General features: G+C 37.0%; 1 protein-coding gene across 3 annotated transcripts in view; it reads left to right on the forward strand.

Moving 5' to 3' along the window:
- The window catches only part of VMP1 (vacuole membrane protein 1), a 111,702-nt gene that overhangs the window by 27,779 nt on the left and 58,428 nt on the right, over positions 1-25,495 (forward strand). For all 3 annotated transcript variants that reach the window (XM_028519539.2, XM_036033588.1, XM_036033589.1), the window contains exons 6-7: positions 11,301-11,468; positions 19,766-19,897. In XM_028519539.2, the coding sequence (XP_028375340.1) occupies positions 11,301-11,468; positions 19,766-19,897 (300 nt within the window). The remainder of the gene's footprint in view (positions 1-11,300; positions 11,469-19,765; positions 19,898-25,495) is intronic.

The following is a 25,495-nucleotide window of genomic DNA, read 5'->3' on the forward strand; positions in this document are numbered from 1 at the left end:
TAGGAACATAATTGGCAGCGTTGTAGAGGGGAGATTTGGTGGGAAAGTGACTAAAAGTAAGGAGTGCCATTGGAAGGCAGTAGTCCACATGAAAGGCAGTAATTACCTGATTTAAGCAGTAACAACAGAAAGGATTTCAGATTTGGGGGACTGGATAGTGTGTGGCAGTGTAGATGCTGAATAAGAAAAACTATACTGAAATAAGAGCTTCGCTTTTACAATACAAGCTCTTTGAAGGCAGGGATCTTTTCCTACCTTGCTTAATGCTGTATTGCAAGCATCTAGAATAGTATGTGGTGCTTACTAGGTGTTCAATAAGTGTGCATTGAATAAATAGATATAAAATAAAATCTTTGAAAAACCCTGTGGGAGGTTAGGAGAGGCAGAATAATTGGACTTTAATTGACAAAATAGTCTGTCCTAACATCTGAGTAGTATTTGTGACTCTGGATGAAAAATGACCTAATCTATGTATAGCTTTTTCTTATTTTGCATAATACAGTTGACCCTTGAACATCGTGGGTTTAAACTATGCATCTACTTCTACATGGATTTTTTTCAGTACATACTGTAAATGTACTTTCTCTTCCTTACAATTTTCTTAACATTTTTATTAGCTTACTTTATTGTAAGAATACAGTATACTTGGTGGGGCAAAAGTAGGTTTACAGTTGTGAGTATGCAAAAGTTTATTCTTGTATTTTTTATTATCGTATAGCTATTTGCATGGAAAATAATATAATAATTAATAAAGATTGTGATTCTTTGAGAAGTAATTTATGGATTAAGTGTAGATTGTTATAGACAATTGGAAGAAGTAATGGGATTATTTTAGTAGCTATCTTAGAATTATTCCCAGTACTGGAAACACGTGATTCATAATTCTGTAAACACCCAGGTTAACAAAAACAGGAACTTTGGTACCTGATAATGAGAAATGTGTCTCAGACATGATCTTTGCAGGCATGTACATTATTATTCATCAAGTTACAAGACAAGCCAAAAATTAAAGTCATTTGTAAACTATATGTGCCATTAATGATTTATAAAGTTTGTTCTATTTAACAATAACAAAGAGAGTCCCACAAGAATTACGAGTCCCAAATAATGTGATATATGAATAGTTTTTGACACTAGGTGGAGCAGTGTCCCGGAGAAAGGCTAAACGAGCCCTCTCTCTATTCCTTTTGACTCAGCCCAGCTCCTAGACAAAGAACCTGAGAACAAAAACTGTCAGCAGTCATTTTATAATTTTAAAAGGCACCCAAATGCTAAGCTATAAATAGAGGGTGAATATATTTTACAGATAACTTTTGTTTTTGGCATGTGTTTTTCTATCACCTTTGGGAATCAAATAGGAGGGATTTTTAAAGCATTCGAGTTGTCCTATCTACATGCATTTGGGGTGTAGAAAAGTTTTTAGAACTATTTAATTACATTGTAGACTAGATCAGGTTTTAATAGAAGCTATAACATCAAGGCATTGTCATCTAAATGATGTTTATGAACCATTTGTTCAATGTTACCATTTTAATAGAAAAAATATTTGGCTCTTTGTTATAAAATAAACACAAAGAAAGTTGTCAGATATTTGTCCATGTGTAAGATTCAGAGGCAGTTTCTGCTTTGAAGTTTAGAATTATTTCACTACTAAAATATGTGGTAAAAGTTGTACATTTAAAAACCCTGATCTCTTGATTGCTGTTGAATATTTATAGAATACCTCTGTATATAGCGCCCTGTTTCCTTACTTTATAGTATGTATCTAGTACTTTCTATGTATCTGGTACTTCATAAAGCTGGGTTTTCCTTAAGTATAGACATTTATTATACTTTTTGACTCCCAGTGGCTATTTTATTGCCTAAATGTTTTTTTGAAAACTGCATGTATATGGACTGAAATGAAGGAGTGTGGTAGTTTCAGTGAGAGAAATATTACAGTTAATTGTTTAATGCCACTGGGTGGAATAAACTCTTTTTAAAAATTGCTAGCCAACCTCTTTTTTTTCTGCTTGACCCCTGATTATTGCTTCATTGCTCACCTGTCTGTACCTCTGTAAGACACAAAAGGGAAGAGATTGCCTGAAGTGAGATTCTGGTGTGACTTGATATTGCTCTATATAGGTATAATGATTCTGGCTATAAGTATGTAGTGACTCAGGCTCTTCCGGGAAGACCAGCAGGCCCTTCTTAGAAAAGGTCTGTTTGCCCTTGTTTTGATGAGTGCATGATCTGTTCTTCGCCCTGTCTTTCCCCAAGGAATGACTCATGTGTTAACTCTTTTGCACATCACCACATCAAAGAAGACACTGAGGTCTCCGTGACATGGGGGTGGGTTTTCACCAAACAGAAGGGGTATGCACAGACTGGATAACTTCCTGCCTTTACGTTACTATTTATTAATGTGTGCTTAAAGTAAAGCTAAGAAGAAAGCTGAAATCTGTACTACTAAATATATGTTTGAAACAATTTATAATCTTTTTAAAAGCTCTCTTTATATGTGGCTAATTTCTGCTCAACACTTTATGATCAAAAGTTGCTTAGGTTTAGAGAAGAAAAATGAAATATGTCTTTATGGATTGATTCAACATAATAAAAATGACTTGAAAGACAGGTCCTTATAATTTGGAGCATGAATGGATAGGGTTTATACATTTTTTGTTTTGGTTAGCAGTTTTATACTTTTAATACTTTTTACTATATAATCTCATATATCCTTGCCCTGTTACCTGGGTTGTGCAGGTATTATTATCATAGTTATTATTATTACACTTTTCACCAAATGAGGAATGTGAGACAGAAGTCGGATTACATGTAGAAAGTTACTACTGACAGCTTCCGAAAACCCAAACCTGCACTGACCGATGCCCCATGGACTGCTTTTTGACATACTGTATTGCATTCTATAGAGAAGGTACAGAAACGTAATTTGTAAACCTGGGATCTGTTTCACAAAAAGACTACAAACACTAGTTAAATTTCTCAGTGCCCATTTGGAATCAATGGTTTACTTTATAGCTTTCTAGAATTTGTTGTACACCATAACTTCAGGTAAGTTTTCTGACCATAATAAGAAAAGCAATGATTAAAAGAATCTGAGGAGTAGAATTTGTTTGCAAAAGCATTTCTACAGTCGGAATGAAAGAAAACAAAGGTTTTGCAAGTCATACACACAACCATTTGTCATCTTTCATGTATTTATCACCAAGATATTCCTAATGAATCACATTCCAGACTAACCACTGACTCCTTTTGTTCCTGTAGAGAAGGAGTGTGGCAAACAAATGTTTTCCCAGTGAATCAGCACAGGATTCTTGATTTTATTACCTTTGCTCTAGACTTTCCAGACAGAACTAATTGGAAATTTTGCCTTTGGGATCTCACTGGACTTCTGTGTATGGATGATGGATTAGGCTATGAATTGACATTACAGATGTTATACAAACAACCCCAGGCTTCAGGAATGTTGTATCAGTTCTGAGGGAGCTGCCTGGGGTGGAAGAATGTCTGTCTGTCTGCTCATCTTCCTTATGAAAACTCACACACACACTGCACTCTTCATGTGGCGTCATATTCTTCTTGGTTGGTAAAGAGACTTGGCTAAATTAGGCTCATAATTAACAATTGTGACCATTTTAGGTTTTTGCTTCTTAAGAAATCTAATGAACAAACTAACAAGCAAAACAGACGTGCTTATAGATAGAGAGTGGGATGAGCGCTGGGGACCTGGTGAGGAGGTGGCGGGTGGCGGAAACAGGACTCACAGGCATGGACAGCAGTGTGGTGATTGTGAGGAAGAAGGGGTATAAGAGGGATAAGCGGCAATGAGGAAAAGACACAAATCAATCAATAAATCAATAAATTTAAAAAAACACAAATATCTCTGGAAGAAAGGGCCCTAAAATAAACCCAACAGTAAAGTCCAAAAGACAGAAAACATATTATTTCATGAGGCAGCAATGCACATTCTAGTTCGTCATTTACTGATTTTTTTTTTTCAGGGATTAAGATACGAATATCCCACACCTTCCTTACAAAGACCCTAATCTGCGTGTGTGGCACCAGGTCTTCCTTCTCGAGGCTTGGGTGGGCACTCCATCCCTGTCAGGCGCAGCCTGGTGCTTCTCAGCTACCAGAGTAGAACATTGTTGTGTAGTGCAGTGTTAGGAGGGATCGTTCTATCTCTTTAGGATAACTTGTAATGCTAAGGTTCTCTTTATTAGACAGAACTAGTAGTATATTACTACTCCTGGAGCTAGAGTAAAAATGAATCCCATATAATTGTCTCTGTTAATTTATTATATCAGTCACTGAAACTTCTCTTTTACAGTGCTCATGAAAGAATATACATTGTAGAAGTGTGACCTAAAATGTATCTTAAAAGAATATTTAGAAGTTAAAATACTTTTTCCACCAATACCTTTATCTATTCTTACTAGAAATCTTACCCCTGGTTTAACTATGGGTTTGCTCTCACCCAGACATACTCTTGCCGGCCTAGCACTGCATCTTCTACTCTGGCCAGGCAGAATTAATCCATTATGAAAACTTTGGAAAATATAATGTAATACAGCTCATGAGACTAGATGCACGAGGCTTTGAACTGAAGCAAAACCAGATGTTCGATATGTCACAAATAACTGAGCCATCTTGTTGAGCTGACTTCACTTAGAATGACTCTACTGAATTACTCCCCACCCCCCAGCGAGGACCCTAAAGCCTGTCACTCTGATGAGAGTGTAACATTTAACCACTATCATCAAGTTCAGTCTCCTTATCACTGGAGGGAACTTCTACTGACAGCAATTAGGAACTCTCAGGAGCTGTGTGTGCCCTTAGTGAGTGTTGCCTGTGGCCTGGTTGCTAACTAGGGAGTTACAGTTTCCTGTGCTGGGGAATGACAGCCTGGGTGGTGTATAGCTGTTTGACTTCCTTTTGTTACCACACGAAGATGGAAGGACACTGTCCTTACTTGGAGAAATGGATCTTTGAGGATCTTTATTTGCCATTTTCCTTAAGAAGGACTCCTTGTATTGATGTTTACCTTGCCACATGACACATTCTTTTAAAATGAGCTGAGACTCATACCCCAGCATATGGTCTCTTGGTGAATGTTCCATGGACACTTGAAAAGAATGTGTATTTGGCTATTGCTGGATGGAGTGTTTTATGCTCTCCAAGTCTTCTTCTTCACACTGGTTGTCAGTTTACTTGTTCCATTAATTAATAAGAGGAGGGTGTTTAAATTTCCAACTATAATTGCAGATTAGTTTATTTCTCCTTTCAGTTTTGCCAGTTGTTTGATGTATTTTGACAGTCTGTTAATAGAGTGTGTACACATTTGGAATTATTTTGCTTTCTTGAGAATTAGCCTTTTTATCATTATGAAGTGTCCTTATTCATCTCTAGTAATTCCTTATCCTGAAGTCTACTTTATCTGGTACTAATGTAGCCAGTCCATCTTTTTTATGATTATCTTAAAATAGTTTATTGTTTTCATTCCTTTATTGTTACTTTTGGGCCTTGATGTTTAAAATGACTTATATGCAGCATGTACTGGTGTCTCCTTTTTAATCCAGCTTGACACTCTGCTTTTTATTTGTACATTTGGTGCCCTTACAATTAATGTAGTCAGCGATGTAATTGGGTTTAAGTCTACCCTCAAAATATTTTTCCCATTTTTTTAAGATTTTATTTATTTTGAGAGAGAGACAGACAGACAGACAGACAGACATCAATGTGCGGTTGCTGGGGGCCATGGCCTACAACCTAGGCATGTGCCCTGCGATGCTTTGGTTCACAGCCTGCGCTCAATCCACTGAGCTACGCCAGCTAGGGCCCCATTTGTTTTTTATTCTTCTTTTCCTACCTGCTTTTGGACTGAGCATTTTTTAACTACATATAATATACCCACCTTACAGCATCATGCTCCATTTTATCCCTCTCATGCTTTATGGTGCTGTTGTCACACATTTTGCATTTGTTATCTTTTTTGCTGTAAACATCTAGTTGTTTTTTAAAGAGATTTTTAAATGAGGAAAGGTCTTCTGTATTTCCAGTGCTGTTCACTCCTTTGTGTACATTAAAGTTTCCATCTGGTATCGCTTTCTTTGGAGAATTTCCTTTAACATTTATTTTAGTGCAAACCTGCTGGAACAAATTCTTTTGGCTGTTGTTTATCTGAAAATGCTTTTTATTTCATCTTTATTTTTGAAATATATTTTCCATGGATTCTACATTGACAGATTTTTTTTTCCATTAAACATTTTAGAGAAGTTATTCCATTGTATTTTGCTTTGTATTATGTCTGATAAGAAGCCTTATCTGTATTTTCCTATAGATAGTGTTATTTTTATCCCTTCTGATTGCTTTTAAGAGTTTCTTGTTATTACTGAGTTATAACAGTTTGACTATGATATGATTATGATTTTTAGCAGTTTGATACATTTTATTTTCTTTTTCTTGATCCTGACTGAAGTTTATGTGAGCTGGTAGACCAAAGTTTCTAATCAAATCTTGAGAATATTTTGGCTACTCTTCATGTTTTTTGTTTTTTTGGCACACAACCCTCCCCCAACACATACACCTTTTCTTAACTTTCTAGCATTCCAGCCACATGCCTAGTAGACCAGTTGGTGTTATTTCATGGGTTATGGAGGTGCATTTCTCTCATAGCCTTCACTCCCTGTTCAAATACTTTCTATTGCCCTGGCTTCAAGTTCTTTAACATTTTTTCTGCAGTATCTAATCTGTTGATAATCTATCTGATGAGTTTTTCTATTCAGATACTATACTTTTAGTTCTAAAAGTTTCATTATTTTTCATACTTTGTTTTTTTCCTCATTGGATTTATTAAATCACAATCAGTAAACTTCTGTAGAAGGCCAACAGTAAATATTTTAGACCTTGCAATCCATAGAGTCTCTGTCATAGCTGCTCAGTTTTGCCGTTATGACACAGAATTCGCTGGAGACAACATGTAAATGAATGCACAAGGCTGTATTCTCTGAAACATTATTTATAAAACTGGTGGTGGGCCGAATTTGGCCCATGGGGCTGAAGTTGCCAACTGTCATTTCAAAACTTTGAACAACCCTGGCTGGTGTGGCTCAGTGGATTGGGTGCCGGCCTGCAAATCCAAAGGGTCACTGGTTTGATCCCCAGTCAGGGCACATGCCTGGGTTGTAGCCAGGTCCTCAGTAGTGGGCGCATGAGAGGCAACCACACACTGATGTTTCTCTCCCTCCTTTCCCCTCTCTCTAAAAATAAATAAATACATAAATAAATCTTTTTTTTAAATCCCTGGAACATATTTATATTCACTGTTTTTAAGTTCTTGTCTACTGATTGCATTGCGTCTGGCATTTCTGGGTGTGTTTCTTTGGACTGATACTGATTCCAGTTATGGATGACATTTTCCTGCTTCACATATCTAGTTATTTCTTATTGGTTCGTGGGCATGTGGTGTTAAACAGTTGATTGTACACATTTTGTTGTCTTCCCTTATAGAGCATTCATTTTTTGGTGGGCAGTTAAGTTACCTGTGGGTCAACTTGACCTATTTAAGTTTTTAAAAATCCTGTTCGGGCCTGTCTGGAGTAGGTTTTATTCAAGGCTCTTTCTAAGGTGTTCCCGGAGTCTCTTCTCTCTAGCTTATTGAAGCTCAAGTGTTTCCCAGTCCTATATGAACTCCAGGAATTGTTCAGCCTACAGTTACCTGTTAATTCTCTTCCCATTGGCTGTACTTTGGCCTCTTGGAACCTCACCCTAGCATGCAATGCAGCTTTGTATGCCAGAGTTTCAAGGGGACCCTCATATTTCCCTCTTCCCTAGTATTCTGCCCCACACATTTCAAGTATTCAGCCTCCCTAAACTCAGATGCCCTCACCTTAGCAAGACCACCGTGCTGTGCTTGGGTTCCTCCTCTTTGGGCCATGGACTTTGCTGTAGACACAAAGCAAAGCCTGTATACAAATCAAGAGAGTCAGAGTCATCACAGGGTTTCCTTAGTTGTGTCCCTTCTCGCAGCAGTCACGTCCTGTACTGCCTGTGGTGCAGGGTCTGAAAAGAATTGTTCCATACGTTTTGTCCAGTTTTCTAGTTGTTTGCTGTAGGACTAAAAGTCTCTACCAGTTACTTCGTACCTGAGGCGGAAAGCCCTCTGACCCAGGCCAGGATCTCTGGCTGATGCGTACCAGTACCTGCATGCCCCCATGAGGGCTGGAACACTGTGTGATTTGTGTCTTTTATGGTGGTTCTGCCCAGGTAGTCTTTTCTGTTTTTACTATAGCTGTCTTTATCTCATGTTTCTTCATTTAGTGTGGTTAAAATGTGAGTCTTTCATATTTGGTACATCGTAGTAACAGGACTTGCAGGTTTTAGAAAAATATACTTAAGGCGTAGTTCAGTATGTATAACTTCTAAAATTCTTTTAATAAAAATGATTTTTTAAGCTTTTGTTTGTTTTTTTTTATGTGTGTAAACTAATATTTATTTCAGTTAAGTCGATTATATTTAGGAATCATTAGCCTGTAATGTTGAAAAGAATTTGTGAGGTTTCCCATCAGTTAACTGAAACTGAAATATCTCTAAATATCTCTAAAATAACTCTAAACTGAAATATCAAGGAACAGGCTGAATAGATTCTTGAGAATGAACAAAGGACAAGAAGCTGAGTTATTTGTGTTCATTTTGTCTGGGAACCACCACATCTGCCTCTAAGGCTGAGTAATCATGACTTATTAGTGTGGTTATGGAAAGTATATGTCAGTTTAGTTGTATGAATGAACTGTCTTATCTCTGGGGAAAAAATTCTCATCAGATGGCTGAAAATTTCCCTTTTTAGAGTCACTTAAAATTAACTATGAATGTCTTCTGTCTTTTTGGATAATGTGTTTAATCTGATGGGTTGCATAGTTTATCTACATTTTTATAATAGAAGTGCAGTTTATTCCTTTTTATCTGTCCCAGAAACCTCATTGTTTTATCTTCCAGGAGAGTTCAGCCTTGTGGAGTTGAGGGGCAGGCTGTTCCTGCAGTCTGCGGGGGGCAGCTGTGGGCAGACTCTTGAATTTTTTTAATTTGTTTTACTTACTGGTATTACATTTCTCTTTTGTGTTTTCAGACAATAAAGGTGAAAGTTACACTTTAAAAAAAACTGCATCTGATGCTTAGCTATATGTGTACTGTGAAAAAATTTTCACTGTTTATTCAGTTATTTTAAATTCCCTAAACTTTAAACTTGGGAGTTATTTTGAAGGTTACAAAATAATTATATTTTCCCCATTTGTGAAATCTCTTATGCATATAGTATTCAAAGAAACAGTTGTAGTTTTCATGGCTAATAACTTTTTTTAACCTGAATTCTCAAAAGCATTCTTCTAAAAAGCATACTATAATTATTTTAAAACTTAAACGTATACCACTTATGGATTGTTATGAAATAAAACTCAAGAAAAAGAGGAACCAACTAAAAATTCATATAGATTTTTTTGGTTCAGAAAAACCTAATAACTAAATTGAATTCAGTGCTAAGCATAGAACTTCATTTTTTGGTTTTATTTGATCAAAAATACCCATTGTATTTAGGGAAAATGTAGCTTAGATTTGTGAATATCTTTTTTCATATTAACATGCAACAAATAATTTTGTTTTATATTGCCTTTTATCTTGATAGCGGTGGGAGCTCTGTAATGTCTTATTTTTATCACTGTATCTTATGTACTGTCTTTGAACCACAAATTCTTTAGACCACTTACTGCATGTGCATGTGTATATATGTGTGTCTGTGCATATCTAATTCTACAAATATAGTATCTTTCTTAACAACTGGTGGCTGGTACTTTTTGAGGGCTTACTGTATGCCAAGCACTGTTCTAAGATGAATGCCTTATATGAATTTACTAATTTAAACCTTACAATATCTTGAGAATGTAAATCCTGAAGGTATTTTATTACTCCCATTTTATACACAAGCAAAGCAAGATTCAGGTTAGTGGCAGAGGCTACCACCTAAACCAGAACGTCTGGCTCTGGGAGTTACGCTTATGACCACTATGCTGTAAACTTTGTCTGCAGTGTGCTTTAAAATGAATACTTATACTCTGTGTGTTAAAGCAACGTGTTCAGAATGTCCAACTTTAGCTCTTGCACCTCAGGAGAACTTTGGAAATTAACACTGGATTTTTATTGACATATTTGCTTATATTTGGAGTTTTTTAATTTTGGAGCTGGATAGGCCATAAAATGAGTTTAATTCTTTTGCCTTGCAGGAGAGTAAACTGAGGCCTAGAGAGTTAAGTGGCTTGTCCAAGGTTGCTTATTTCCTGACCCTTAGTTTACTATTTTCTCCGTGATTCCTGGGCTTAGCCTGTTAGAACCTAACCTATTTGAAACTCTGAAGGAGCTCATGTGTAACATACAGGCTCCTACACTTACCTGTTGAATCAATCTGTGCTTAGGAGTCCCAGGAATTTATATTTTTAACAAACTCCCTAGTTGAATCTTATTGCAGAAACCTCACTTTGGCATAAATGTGTATTTGGAAACCCTTGAGGTTAAGCCTTTATTGTATTATTAACCCATTTTAATCTATATGATTATTACTGATTTATAATATTTCAAAATAAAGGTATAAAGTAGCACAAGGGCTTTCATAGAAAAAATTATTGTAAAAGGAAAACTCACTGATACTGGTTCCAGGGGGTTTGTTTGTTTGTTTGATGTCAGTGAGAAAGATAAGTGAGGTAGTTATTTCACCAACAGTTTTTAAGGACAAAAAGTGATATTCTGAAATTATGCCTAAAAGAATAGCAGCACAGGGAATTGTTATCAAAGGAGATACAACATTCTTACAAATGAGAAATATGGATAAATAACATCAGAATGAAGCCAGCATCACAGTTCCCAGGGGCTGGTGTGGAGGGCTGGGGATTGAGTACAGAGGACACAAGGGAACTTTCTGCAGTGATGGAAATGACTTGTTGGTGTTATACAGGTGGACATTTGTCAAAACTCGCGTAATCAAGGCATAAAATAGTGACTCTTATCACATATAAATTATCAATACATCTGAGGGTTTTTCTTTTAAAAGCAAACCAGGCAAGAGGACATACTGGGAAGGAGTTTTTCAAATTACCATCTATATCTTGAAATAATTTATTTAAATAAATTCTTGTTCTTTAAAAGCTAGGTTTTTTCTATTAATATATAGCAACTAAGGCACCATTAAAGTGGCATGTGTATTAACGATTCCCTTTTCATTAATATTTCTAATCAGGTTTCTCTTATTTGTTTTGTAGGGTCCACACATAGCGTCAGTTACGCTAGCCGCTTATGAATGCAATTCAGTTAATTTCCCCGAACCACCCTATCCTGATCAGATTATTTGTCCAGATGAAGTGGGCATCGAAGGATCCATTTCTTTGTGGAGCATCATCTCAAAAGTTAGGATCGAGGCCTGCATGTGGGTAAGATGTCCGTTCTCATATTTGTCTGCAGTGAACCTGTCTGTATACTTTGTTGTACCAAGTCAGTGGCCTTCTTCCACATGCCGTATTTTGCTATGTATAATGTGCATTTTTTGCCCAAAGTTTTGAGGGAAAAATAAGGGTGTGTGTTATAGTAGGAATAATTCCAGATCTGTATAAATGCTTTTAACTGTTTTATTTGTGCTTGTATGTTAAAAGTGTAACTCTACTAAGCAATAACGATATCCGTATGTTTAAAAATAAAATTCCTTCAGGTATCTAAATATAAATAAATAAATAATTGAATTTAAAAATTAAAATGGAAAGGCTTTTTTTCCCTGAAAGTTTGGGCCCAAAACGTCAGTGCACATTATACATGACAAATATGGTAAAACAAAGCTTTTAGAAGAGTGTGGGTTTGATCCCTGGTCAGGGCACATGCAAAAATTAACCAATGAATGCATAAAAAAGTGGAACAACAAATTGATGTTTCTCTCTCTGTCCCTCCCTTCGTATATGTAAAATCAATAAATTTAAGAAATATATTTTTAGTTCAGTTGACTGTATTTTTTAAAAAAGCATTAGAAACCTTTTCACATGGTCTTTGTTCCTTAATGGCATTCAGAAGGAGGGCGTGAAGCCATAGGTATCATGATGCAATTGAAGGCAAGTGGACAGCAGCCGGGGAAGGGAGTGTGGGTGCTGTGACTGGACTGCTTTGCAGAATTTCACCGGTGTTTACGTCCTTGTAAACACATAGCAGATGCTTATGTATCAGTCTCAGATTGGTCACTGTAATGTCTCTCTGCTAAATTTAAATACTCAGTGTTTATTCTTAGAGGACTCTTTTTCCTTTTGAGTTGTTATACTACTAAAGTAAGGTGGGACATTTCTTAGTAGACCAGGCTTTCCTGTAGTGGACTATGTGGTTGTATGTTGTGATCTTCCTTTTAGTTGTACCAATTACCTTTTAATGATTTGCTTAAGTACATGTTGGGAGGTTTTTGGACTATGTGTTCAATGGCAAATGCATTTTAACCCATATAAAACTCTCTCTTTTTTTTCTATACACTTAAATTAATTCAGGTACCTGTCATTGAGGGGTAGTTCATTTGCTCAAGACTTCCTATTAGGATTTGAATTATTTTTTAATTCATAATTTGTGTTTATTAAGCTAAACATTACCTATAACTTTTTCCCTTAGCGTTTCTTATAAAATAAAAAATGTGGAACAGATTGCTTAAAAATCTTAACTAAAATGAAGATGAATATGAATATTCTGCCCACAGAAGAAGCATAGTTTTCAAAGACATCTAAGTGGTAGCAGCTATGTTGTGTTTTAAAAGAATTACAAGGGAAATGCCATACATTGAACTTGTTGAATATGAAAGGCAGGAAAAATTGTCATGTTTCCTGTTACTCTTTTATAAACACTGGAAACAGATTCATTGTACTAGTTGCCTTTGTTTTTAAAATTTGACCATATTAGTCTTTTGATGAAAAATTTTATTAAAATAACAAGATACTTGGAACATGCTAGAAGGGGGCTGTGTATATACACTCTGGTTTTCTGTTTTTCTTTTGCCCTTTCAAAATTGACTTATGTAGCTGGATTAACACCAATGCCAATAAAGAAAAAATTCCATCCCCACTGGCAGTGGTGGCTGCCTCCTCCAAACTTCCGTCGTACACGTTTGACCTGGGTTCACACATGCCTTAAATCAGTCAGCCTGGCAGTGTCTTAAGCTCCTAAAAATACAGGCTGTACATTGTACTTGTTACCCCCACAGCACTCAGCGTTAGACTTTGCCCATAGTACAAGGCTGTCAATAAATACTAATTGGCTGAATGTTTGCTCTTTATATCTCCTTTTTTTTTTTTTGATAACTGTCCTATCATGTAAAAAATGTAGCACGCATCAAGTTATGTTTAAATTTGTTGCCATTGCTATCAAAATTTATAAGGCCAGTCCTTTCAACAAAGGATGCCAGGAAAATAGAATATCCACATGCAAATGAATGAGGCTGGACCGTTACCTTACACCATATACAAAAATTAACTCAAAATGCATCATGTATATAAACTTAAGAGCTAAAACTATAAAACTTTAAGAAGAAAATACAGAGAAAAGTTTACATGATGTTGAATTTGGCAACTGTTTCTGAAATGTAACATCAAAAGGTTAGGCAACAAAAGAAAAAAAAGTGAGCCCTGGCTGGTGTGGCTCAGTTAATTGAGCTCCAGCCAGCCTGTAAACTGAAAGGTTGCTGGTTTGATTCCCAGTCAGGGCACATGTGGGCCAGGTGCCCAGTTGGGGGCCTGCAAGAGGCTGCCAATCCATGTACCTCCCACACATCGATGTTTCTCTCCCTGTCTTTCTCCCTCCCTTCTCCTCTCTCTAAAAGTAAATAAAATCTTTTTTTAATAAAAAAAACTGATTAATTGAACTTTACTAATATTAAAACCTTGTGCATCAAAGGTACTATCAAGAGAATGAAAAGACAACCCACAGAATGAGAGAAAATGTTATAAATCATTTATCTGTTGAGGGTTTAATAACGAGAATGTTTGAAGAACTCATATAACTCAACAATAAAACCCCATTAAAAAATGAGCAAAAGACTTGAATGGATATTTCTCCAAAGATGAATTCATATAAATGGCCAACAAGCTCATGGAAAGATTCTCAACATCATTAATCACTGGGAAAATGCAAGTCAAAACTGTAAGGAAATACCCCTTCACACACATTAGGATGGCTGGGGGGTTTTTTTGTTTTGTTTTGTTTTGTTTTGTTTTAGGAAAATAACAAGCATTGGTGAGGATGTGGAGAAATTGGAACCCTTGTAGATTGCTGGTGGGAATGTAAAGTAATTCAGCTGCTGTGAGAATTTGGTACTTCTCAAAAATTTAAACATAGAATCACCTTATGACCCTTCTCTAATTTTCAGTCTTACATAAATATCCAAAAGAACTGAAAATTGTGACTCAAATGTAAGTACAGATATGTGTACCACACGTTCAGCAGCATTATTCATATTATCAGAAAGGTAGAAGCAGATAGATGGATAAATGGAATACAGTATATTTATACATATGTAATGTGATATTATTCAGTCATAAAAGGAACGAAGTGCTGATACATGCAACAATATAATAAACTTTGTGAAAACCTTGTTAGGTGAAATAAGCCAGACATAAAAACACAAATATCGTATGATTCCACTTGCGCCAACTCTCCAGAAGAGTCAAATTCCTAGAGACAAAAAACACATGAGAGGTTGCCGTGTGTGGGGGAAATGAGAAGTTAGTGTGTGGTGGATGCAGAGTTTCCATCTGGGCGATGGGAAATCCTGGAAATAGTGATGCTGGCTGCACAGCCTTGTGAATGCAGTTAGTGCCCCTGAACTGTGTATTTAAAAAGGGTTAAATTGGATGGGACGCACTCATAAAAAGTCAGTACTCCCGAGGTTGAAAGACCTGATGTAGAATGTGTTGGCTTGTTTCTTATGGTTTATCATTAATAATTTTGATTCCATATGTGTGTTTTTTTTTCTGGCGAATGTCTTGCTTGATTAAAAACTGATAAGTTAGCTCTGGCTGGCGTAGCTAGCTCAGTGGATTGAGCGCGGGCTGGGAACTAAAGTGTCCTAGGTTCGATTCCCAGCCAGGATACATTCCTGGGTTGCAGGCCAGAACCCCCAGCAACCGCACATTGATGTCTCTCTCTCTCTCTCTCTCTCTCTCTCTCTCTCTCTCTCTCTCTCTCTCTCTCTCTCTCTCTATCTCCCTCCCCTCTCTAAAAATAAATAAATAAAATCTTAAAAAAAACCTGATAAGTTGTTTAAAGTTTTTATTTAAACTTTGTAAATTAAAATGTCTTTACAGCCTTTACTATCATTATAAGTATATTGAGTCAGTGAAATCATTAAAATATGTAGGACTTCTAATTATAAGATAAAAACCAGGGTCAACCTCAGTTTTAACTTGTTCACACGGGTATTTGGAGCACATTGAAGTGAATTATTTTATGTTACTCATCAGGAGGTTACATTTTTTCAGTTTGCATCTTTTTGATCCTCCACAGTTGGGCTGTGTCACCATAGCAAGGCTTCATACATTTTCTTTTCACTCAGAATCCCGGTGACACTTACACATACCCGAGTACTGGGGAGTCCGAGGGAGCAGTACTTGTGTCTGCCCTCACGGAGCTGTACCTGGTAGTCAGGGAATGATTATCATGGGAAAATAAAGATGTAAGTATTATGGAAAATTAGATATGTGTACATATTTAAACAAAATTTGGTAAATGCTCTGAAGGAGAAATCTATAACATAACACAAATGTTTCTTATCCGTGATTCAGTTAAAGTCTCAGGAAAACAAGGAGTACGGGGGGGTAGGGGGAGTAGTAACAGCAGGGCAGGGGAAAAGAGCACTGTGTGATGATTTTCAGAGAGCATCACCTTAAAAGTGTTTTTGTTAAGTTAATGGTTTTGGTTTTTTTAAATTGTACTAAAGTATGCATGACATAAAGTTTACCATTTTAACCATTTTTAAGTGCACAGCAACGTCCTGGCATTAATTAATTCATGATGTTGCATAACCATTGCCAGTATTGATTTCCAGAACTTTCTTGTCATCCCAGACAGAAACTTTGTGCCCTTTAACCAATAACTCCTCATTCCCTCCTCTCTCCAGCCCCTGGTAGCCTCTGCTGTACTCTCTGTCTGTGAATTTGCCTACTCCAGCCAGATATGCATGGAAATGAACTCGGACAGTATCTGTCTTTCTGTTTCTGGCTTATTTTACTTAGCATATGTTTCCAAGTTTCGTCCTTGTTGTAGCATGTATCAGAACTTCATTCCTTCTAAGCCTGTTTTAAAGTTGACCTCAAGGAGTCTTGACCAGTGTGGCTTAGTTGGTTGAGCATTTTCCCACAAAGCCAAAGGTCACTGGTTCTGTCCCCGGGCAGGGCACAGCCTTGGTTGCAGCTTTGGTTCCCGGTTGAGGGCATGCAAGAGGCAACTGGTCAGTGTTTCTCTCCCTCTCTTTCACCCTCCTTTCCCCTCAAGTAAATAAATAAATATTTAGAAAACTACAAGCAAGTTTTCCTTTTTATCTGTAAATTCTATAAAAGTCTGATGATTTTATTAGAATTGGTGTGATTGTTATTTAAACATTGCTGTAAGAACCCTGAATTTCTCAGTGGTTTTACACTTATCCTCCAAACTTACGCCTTCAACCTCTGATTCATGTTTGTAGTTGGAACATTTAATTGAAAAGTGATTTTGTTTTTAAAGATTATTAACACATTGAAAATACAAAACTACTGAAATTTCTCAGTAGTCATTATTTATGTATAAAAAATTCTATCTCCAGATTTTTACCATTAAAATTATGATTCCCTACATAGAAAAGCAAGATGCTGCTGATTTGCTTGTGAATCCACTTGACAAAACTTTTTAAAATCCTCCCAAAAATCTTTGAATGAAATGAAGAGTCCAGGAAATTTCTCTCTTGGTGTTACATATTTTGTGCATATTGAAAACTCCAGTCAAAAAGCAGGGACTTCAGGGTACTAGATGGTTTTTAGAAGAGCTTTCTGAGTTATTCCTTGACTAAATACCACTTGTCTTTCTTTTGCAATGAGGAAGCCAGTCATTTCTTCCCCTTAATTAAACATAGGCTGACAGTTTTTAGTGTTCCGCAGTTGTGTTTTGTTATTTTGTTTTGATTGTGTAAGAATTATAAAGTTGTTTTGTAAGAACCATGAAATTATAGTACTTCAGTATCTAATTTGAGATAAATGGCTAAATAAACTTCTGTGTCTGGAATACAGTGTGTTTTGGGGGACCTGCTGGGATGACTCTATTTCCTTTTTACATATTTGCTTAAAAAGTAGAATACTGACTTGTGATCACTATTCTCGTGCCTTGCTAACATGGGAAAACATGAGCAGAATTAAAATATAATAATGCGTCAATTGAATCTAAGGCATTATGTAGCTCTTGATTTCAGTGCATTATTACTTCCCTTTAACTTTAAGGAAACTTGTCATGAGTGTGAATCACATGGTTGCTTCTAGAACTCTTGAACATTTGACTTGACTTAAAATTTAGGGTTTAAGAGAAGTTCATTTTTTAAATAAAATGTTGCAATTAACTTTTCTTCCTCCTTTCTGTTATGGAAAAATTTAAGCACAAAGAATTACATAGTTAATTCAATATATTGTTCGCCAACTTCAGCTAATATTAACTCCTGGTTAACACTGTTTTAACTGGACCCCTCCTCTCTCTGCTCTCAGTATATCTTCGATAGCATCACATTTCATCTGTAAATATATCAACTGTGGGACTTTTGAAAACATTACCACGCCTAAGAGAAATTAGGAATAGTCTCTTCAAATCAGTTAACCAGTTAGTGTTCAAATTTTTTTTGGTTGTATTTATTTCTTCATTTTTCTTTTCAAATTTGTTATTGAAACTGGATTGCTTGTTGAGTACACTTTCCCACAGCCTGGGTTGTACTCTTACTGATTGTATTCCAGTTGGTGTAGTTTAAATATGTTTCTATGTTCCCTCTATTTTTGGTGAGTTGATAGTTAGATTGAGAGGCTTGAAAAAAATTTCTTTTTGACAAGAATGTACTTCAGAGTCTTAAATATTTCTATCAGAAGGTGCAATAGTGTCTGGTTATCTTTTTTTGTATGTGATATTAGCAGCATTATTACATAAGTTCATTATTAGGGATTATAAAATGAGGGTATGCCAATTATTATATCATTTTTTCTTTAGTTATTGACTGAAATACTTTTATAAAGAGAAACTTATCCTTTTTAGTAATTAGATTACCTTGAGGTATCTTTCGTATAAGTAAGACAGGATAAATATTTGATCTTTCTCTTGATGTACCAGTTTCACAATAGTAAGTTGGTTTTCTAACCTCCTCCAGAGTTGACTGACATCAAGTTTTCTTGTTTAGCAAAGTATGATTTGTATTTTATTCCTGTGTTCGTCTCAGTACAGGTCTCTTGTCCCTCCCTTTTCTTTATGTTTAACTAGCTATGGCCTTATTCTTGTCTCAGAACTCTGGTTTCATGTGGGGGTAACGCAGTTTCACTCGGATCAGTGATTCCACACACTGGAATGTGACACTGCGAACACAGAATGTTTGGATTTGATACCATTCCTTGGGGATCCTTTTCACGGCATTCATAGGACACCCATAGGACAGAGCAACCAGAAGAGCCTGAAGTTGCTTCCAGAGCTAGCAGTTGCCTTTTTCATTCACTGGGGCTCAGGGCAGAGAAGGACGGCTCAAAGTTGAGAATTTTCCCAGAGACTGTATGACTCTTGCACTATTGCCTGAGCTGTATTTGAGCCGTGTAAGTTTAAACCAGGTTCCTGATTCTTTCACCTTTGTTTTCAACCCTTACATCCCAAGTTGGTTGGGAAAAAAAAACTCTCTTCAAAAACAAGAATCCGAAAAGAGACTAAAAACATGAGTCAATGTCCTGAGGAAATATAAACATTTTTCCTGTGGTCAAAATTTACCCATCCTAATGCTGAGTTTTCAAGGGGCTTCCTGACCACAATTTGTTAAAACTTTTAACTCTGCACAAAAAAAAGTTCTGGGATTAAAGCAACATCCTCAATACCAGGAGATTTCCTAGAAAATATTTGTCTAATAGCCATACTAGTGAATGCTCATTACCAAACCACTTGAATATTTGAAAAGGGGGTGGAGGGAAATGACAAAAATAATAGAATATCAGTAGAAATGCTAAAGAACTAACATTTAATTTAGTGTCTACAATACACTAGAGATTGTCTGACAGTTTTATGTATCTTATCTTGCCTAGCTGCATAGGTCAGTATTAGGGCCAAGATTCAAACTCACATACTCCTGATTATGTATTATACTATATGCTGTTCTCCCTAATACATCTTTTTTTTTTAATTTAAGATTTTATTTATTTATTTTTAGAGAGAGGGGAAGGGAGGGAGAGAGAGGGGAAGGGAGGGAGAGAGAGGGAAAGAAACATCATCAGTTGCCTTTCTCATGCCCCCAACTGGGGACCCAGCCCACAACCCAGGCATGTGCCCTGACTGGAAATCAAACAGGCAACCTTTTGGTTCACCAGCCGGCACCCAATCCACTAATCCATGGAAGCCAGAGCCCTAATACATACATATTAACATGTTTTTGATGATATAGAAAAATACAGATTTGATGTGTTTAGTGTCACTATGTTGAGAACAGAATCTTATATGAGTATTTTGGTTTTTCACATAGGGTGTTGGTACAGCAATCGGAGAACTGCCTCCATATTTTATGGCCAGAGCAGCTCGACTCTCGGGTGCTGAACCAGATGATGAAGAGTATCAAGAATTTGAAGAGATGCTGGAACATGCAGAGACTGCACAAGTAAGAACAGGGGGGGAAGTAGATAGAATAATTATCTCTAAAGAGCTTATGATTAAGGTGACATTGTTCATTGTTACTCTGAGGAGGAAACTGCCAGTGTAAAAACAAAATGATACATAGTTTGGGATAGAGTATTCAGAAAAGCTGAAACATGAAAGCGATGATAATCTTGATCTTAGGATGGAGAAATAGATTCAAATGAGACAACTCAGACTCAGCTAAAATACCTGGCCAGAAAACCATGGTAAATTCATGTTGCCAGTGAGATTAAGATGCTGAAACATTCTTTGTTCATTATGTGTTTATAAGTACAGTAACTCCTTATTTAAAGTTGTCAGTAGGTTCTGCAACTTTAAGCAAAACAATTCATAATGAAACGATGTTGAGGGAAACAGTGTTATTTGAGGACCTGCTGTTACATGGAGCAGGTCACTCAATAAGTTGGGACAAAAGGACTTCCACACGAATGTTTTGAAAATAACGTCAACGCAGTTTACTGTGTTTAGATTAAGTTATTTGGAAACTCCTAGTTAAGCAAGAACAATTAAGAGAGTTATCCTTTATCAGTGAGAGGAAAAAGGTTTTTTACATTTGAGTAGAAACTCTGTATCAGCCTGTATTTTAATGTTACAAAATATGTGTTTTGGTGTCTGCAGGAAAATTCCTAGGAATATTATTAACTGAGTCTCCAGATTTGCTCATTAATCTATGAAGTTGTTTAAAAAATTATGTCCTTGTTGTGTTTGTAAATATATATGCCCATGTAAGTGTGCATACATTTTTTTGAGGAATGAGTTCATATTTTTCTTCTCAGTGCAGTCTGAGACCCAAAAAACCGTTACTATGGTGGGGTCGGGGCTGGAAGCCCATTTTAATGACAGATGAAGTGTTTGTGTTTTTGTTTTTAGATTTTATTTATCTATTTTCAGAGAGAGGGAGAGAAACCTCTATCAGTTGCCTCCCAAATGCCCCCCAGCGGGGACCTGGCCCGCAACCCGGGCCTGTGCCCTGACGGAATCACACCACAACCTTGCAGTTCACAGGCCGGCGCTCAGTCCACTGAGCCACACCAGCCAAGGCGATAGATGAGCTTTTTTAAAAAGCTTTATTAAAAGCCTGGAAGTTAACCAACAATAAATATGGTTTTCAATTGAAAACAAATTTTCAAATATGGCTGTGGAACTTCTGAATATAAAGCAAGTGAACCAATGAGCCATGGACGGACGTCTGCCCCACGTGGCCGGCTGTCCTCATGTCAGCCGTGCCTGCTCTGTCGGCAGCACCATCTACTTCCCTCACGTCCTAGTGCTCATACTAAGGCCAACCATTATTTCCAACATAAACAACTTTTAATTGTTTTTAATGCCTTTTAAATTCCAGCATCAGATTTGACCCTGAGTTTGCTCTGAGGTAGTGTGGAAAATGTACCTTTCTTCAAATGTTGCAGAAAACTGCAGATCTGGATGTTGTTCCCTCCCTAATTTTACGTGCTTAGGGGTAGAGCTGGAACCAGACCTCAGAACGCCAGCATCGCTGAAACCGTGTCCATCCGCAGACTCGGATGGCTGAGTATCCCCTCTTCTGACAAAGGACACCTCTGTCATTTGTGGCACTAATTAATGTATGTCATTTAACAACTTTTTTTTAAGTTGCTGGGTTTTTTTTATATATATATATATATATATATATATATATATTTTTTTTTTTTTATTTATATTTAGAGAGAGAAGGGAGGGAGATAGAGAGAGAGAGAAACATCAATGTGCGGTTGCTGGGGGTTATGGCCTGCAACCCAGGCATGTACCCTGGCTGGGAATCGAACCTGGGACACTTTGGTTCGCAGCCTGCGCTCAATCCACTGAGCTATGCCAGCCAGGGCCTCATTTAACATCTTAAAAACTTTTTTGCACCTATATACAGTCAGCTACTTGAACTAGAAAAAGTCTAAGATGGCCTGTAGCTTAAAATTTTTATGCTATGGCTTAGGTGCCAAACAAAGGTATAAGTACTATTCTGTTAAGCCAACCAAAAAGCTATTAATTAGTTTCCATTTTTAAGGCTTTTTGGTTTGGAATTAACTTTTTCATTTGCATAGTTTCCTCAATCTCCTCCTTCCCTTCCACCATCTCTGTAAAGCACGTCTCGACATCACCTTCCACTTGGTAACAACTATGAAATACCTAGTATCAGTTATGTCCTTTTTTTCTTGGCACCACCATTCTGAAGTCCTCCATGCTCCTGCTCCGGCCTGGACTTGGTTACCTCCTGGCTGTCTGGGCCCCCGTCTCACTCCTTTGTGATTTATTCTCTCGGTTGCATTGAACACATTCTGCAGTCGCTTCCTGGGGAAGGATGAGTAGATGGAAGAGTCTGAAAACGGTGTCTTCTTCATTCATGCTTAATCAGTTAACTGAATGTAGGATCTAAATTGAAAATGGTTTTTCTAACTTAGAATTCGGAAGGCATTGCTCCACCACCTTCAGGCTTCTGGTGTTGATATTGACGGGGCGAGTGTCCTGCCGAGCCCTCTTTGTGGGCTCTTTTTCCTCTAGAGGCTTTTAGATTCATTGTCTGAGGGATGGGTTATTTTTGTTTGTTTGTTTGTTTGTTTTGTTATTTTTAGTTCTGCTAGGCACTCGGGACATTTGTCAGTCTAGAGTCCATTAGTTCTTATATTTGTTTCCCCCCTGTGTCAATTTATATTCTTTAGACTCTAGTCTCAGTTTTTTGGAATTCTTACTATTTTGATGTTGGGCCTCCAACACCCAACATTTTAATTTTTTTTATCATATTGCTCCTAATATTTGTCTTTTTTTCCTTTGTATGTGATTTCTGCAGCTGTATCTTCTAACTCTAATATTAAAATGTTTTTCCACTGTCATTTTTTTTCCCGAAAATCAGTTGCCATTATATTTCCAAGAAATGGTTTATTTTCTCTTTTTTGAAAGTATTTCATTACTTCGTTTTCTATTACTCCAGGCATTGTGGGTTTGTTTGTTTGTGTGTGTGTGTGTGTTTGCCTGTTCCACTTCTGGTTAGAAGCTTTCCTCAATGCCTGGTGATTCATGAACAAGGCACATAAAGCTGAGTGGAAGCTGTATGTGTGGAGGCAAGGTGTCGGAGTGGCACGCTTCCTTATCTATTGGAACCTCCATACGTCAGTTCCTATAGATCTTTCCGTTGGGATAGTTCCATTTCTGTAGTGATGGATACTCAATTTATTGCCTGGAGAATATGAATCTTGCAGCTGACATTCTGAAGTGAGGCTGTGGAAGGGAAGTTAGAGTTCTCCATTTACCATGTCAGTTTTCATTTAACCTGCTTTGTGGTCATTCTGTGGACACCTGCACAAATGCGTCCCGAGCCCAGAACCTCTGGCTCACTTTGTCCAGAGGCAGGGGTGTCTAACCCGCGGCCCATGGGCCACATACAGCCCAGGATGGCTGTGAATTCGGCCCAAAACAAAATTGTAAATTTACTTAAAATATTATGACTTTTGGGGGGATTACGTGTTGCAATGTATTTAATGCGTGGCCCAAGACAACTCTTTTTCCCAGTGTGGCACACAGATGCCAAAAGGTTGGACTCCCCTGGTCTAGAGACTATATGCTTGATATCTTCTCTGGGGATAAGGGAGGAAGATGTCTGGCTCCGCTAAACAGGAGTGGGACCTGGGAGTCCACTTTTTGTACAGCCTCCTGTTTTGAGCCCTAACCCAGTGTCTTCTGCAGTTCCAGAGTTGTGCAAATCACTTTGCTTCTCTTCCATGTCTTCCACTGTTGGCTCCCATGTATAATCTCTTCCTACAACTGGCCCTGTCTTCATTTATTAATGCTAGTTTCATCAGAGAGAGAGTTCATGTTTGTATTGTGGGATTATTAAGATATGGGGTTGGAGGGCATTACAGATATCTATCTTTGACTAAAAACAACCCAATATTTAGTGGTTTAAAACAGCAAAGTTCATTTACATTGCACACATATTGCACACGTTTGGACAAATGGCTTGGCTGTAAATTGGAGGATCTACGTCCAGGGTAGTTTACTCCTATGACTGACAAGTTGATTCTGGCTTTTGGCTTGGAGTTTGTCTGGACTGTTAGTTTTGGACCTCACGTTACTATGCTCAGGGCTTCTTGGGCTTTCTCATACTGTGGCACCAGAGTTCCAAGAACATGTTCTGAAAGAACCAAGTGGAAGCTGCAAGTTTTCTTGTAACATAACCTCAGAAATCCCAGTTCTTTGCCATATTGTGTTAGCTAAGGAGATCACTAAAGCTGGCCCAGATTCAGAGAGGGGAATTAAACTCCACCTCTCAGTGGGAAGACTAAGCAAGAATTTGCAACTATCTTTAATCTACCATAGGCAAAGGTCTTATTCATCATCTTGAAATGGGAAACTTTCCATAATATCGTTTTTAATAGAATAGAACATTGACCAACTAGAGCTTCTTCGTAGGAAAGGACTGAGAGTGTAAATGATCTTAAAATCATGTAATTTGAGGAACTCTTGAAAAGAAGTTAGACATTTCCTTAAAAAGGTGAAGTGATAAGCATGTCAAACATACAAAAACTTATCTTTCCTGTAGCAAGAGAATATACTCACACTGACAAATTCCAGAGGTAAGCTTTGTCTTAGAATTGATGGCTAAAAGTTTTCCGAGATCCACGTTGACTCAGTGTTAAAAAGAAACTTTGTATTAATTTTAATTGCATACAAATAATATTTCTATTTCAAAAAGAATGAGTGACTTGTCTCTCTGGGTGATATCTTTCATGGATCCATGCATAGCACTCCCTGTATTGGATACAGCATCTGCTGGGTGACTCATTTCATTATTTGTAGGTTTTTGAGTCTGGGAGTATAAACAATATATTCTATAAACTTGTTAACATCCAAAACCTCAACTTCCAGAAACTAAGATCTTCTAGAATTGGATGAAGTAAATTATACTTCATTTTATACATATAATTGGAGCTCTTGAAGATTTTAGAATCTTTTTTCTTTTAATTTAAAGATTTTTATTTTTTATTTATTTTTAGAGAGGGAAGGGAAGGAGAGAGAGACAGACAGACAGACAGACAGACATAAATGTGCAGTTGCTGGGGGTTCTGGCCTGCAACCCAGGAATGTACTCTGGCTGGGAATCGAACCTGGGACACTTTGGTTCCCAGTCCGCGCTCAATCCACTGAGCTATGCCAGCCAGGGCTGAATTTTAGAATCTTGAAGATCCTTGATCTCTACCATTGGGCTAATAATTTTTTTTGTTCGTCTATTACAACCCTGATAACTTTAGTTAATTTTTGGCTGAATCTTTTCTAATTCTACTCTCTTCTGAGTTTTTGAAACAACACTGCACATAAAACTTCTGAAGGTTATGAGATTTGGCTGTTTTCATCCTATAAAGTCAATAATTAAAATTACTATTTGAGGTTAAACTATATATTTCTTATTCTCTAGTTTCATATTTGCTTACATTGAAATATTAAGTAAGCAAAGCAGGCACATTCCATTTCATGTTATTTAATCATAAATTATATATTCTTTTTTTTAAGATTTTATTTATTTATTTTTAGAGAGAGAAGGGAGGGAGGGAGA

Source organism: Phyllostomus discolor, chromosome 8 (genome assembly GCF_004126475.2).
Source record: "Phyllostomus discolor isolate MPI-MPIP mPhyDis1 chromosome 8, mPhyDis1.pri.v3, whole genome shotgun sequence".
Taxonomy (NCBI): Eukaryota; Metazoa; Chordata; class Mammalia; order Chiroptera; family Phyllostomidae; genus Phyllostomus; species Phyllostomus discolor.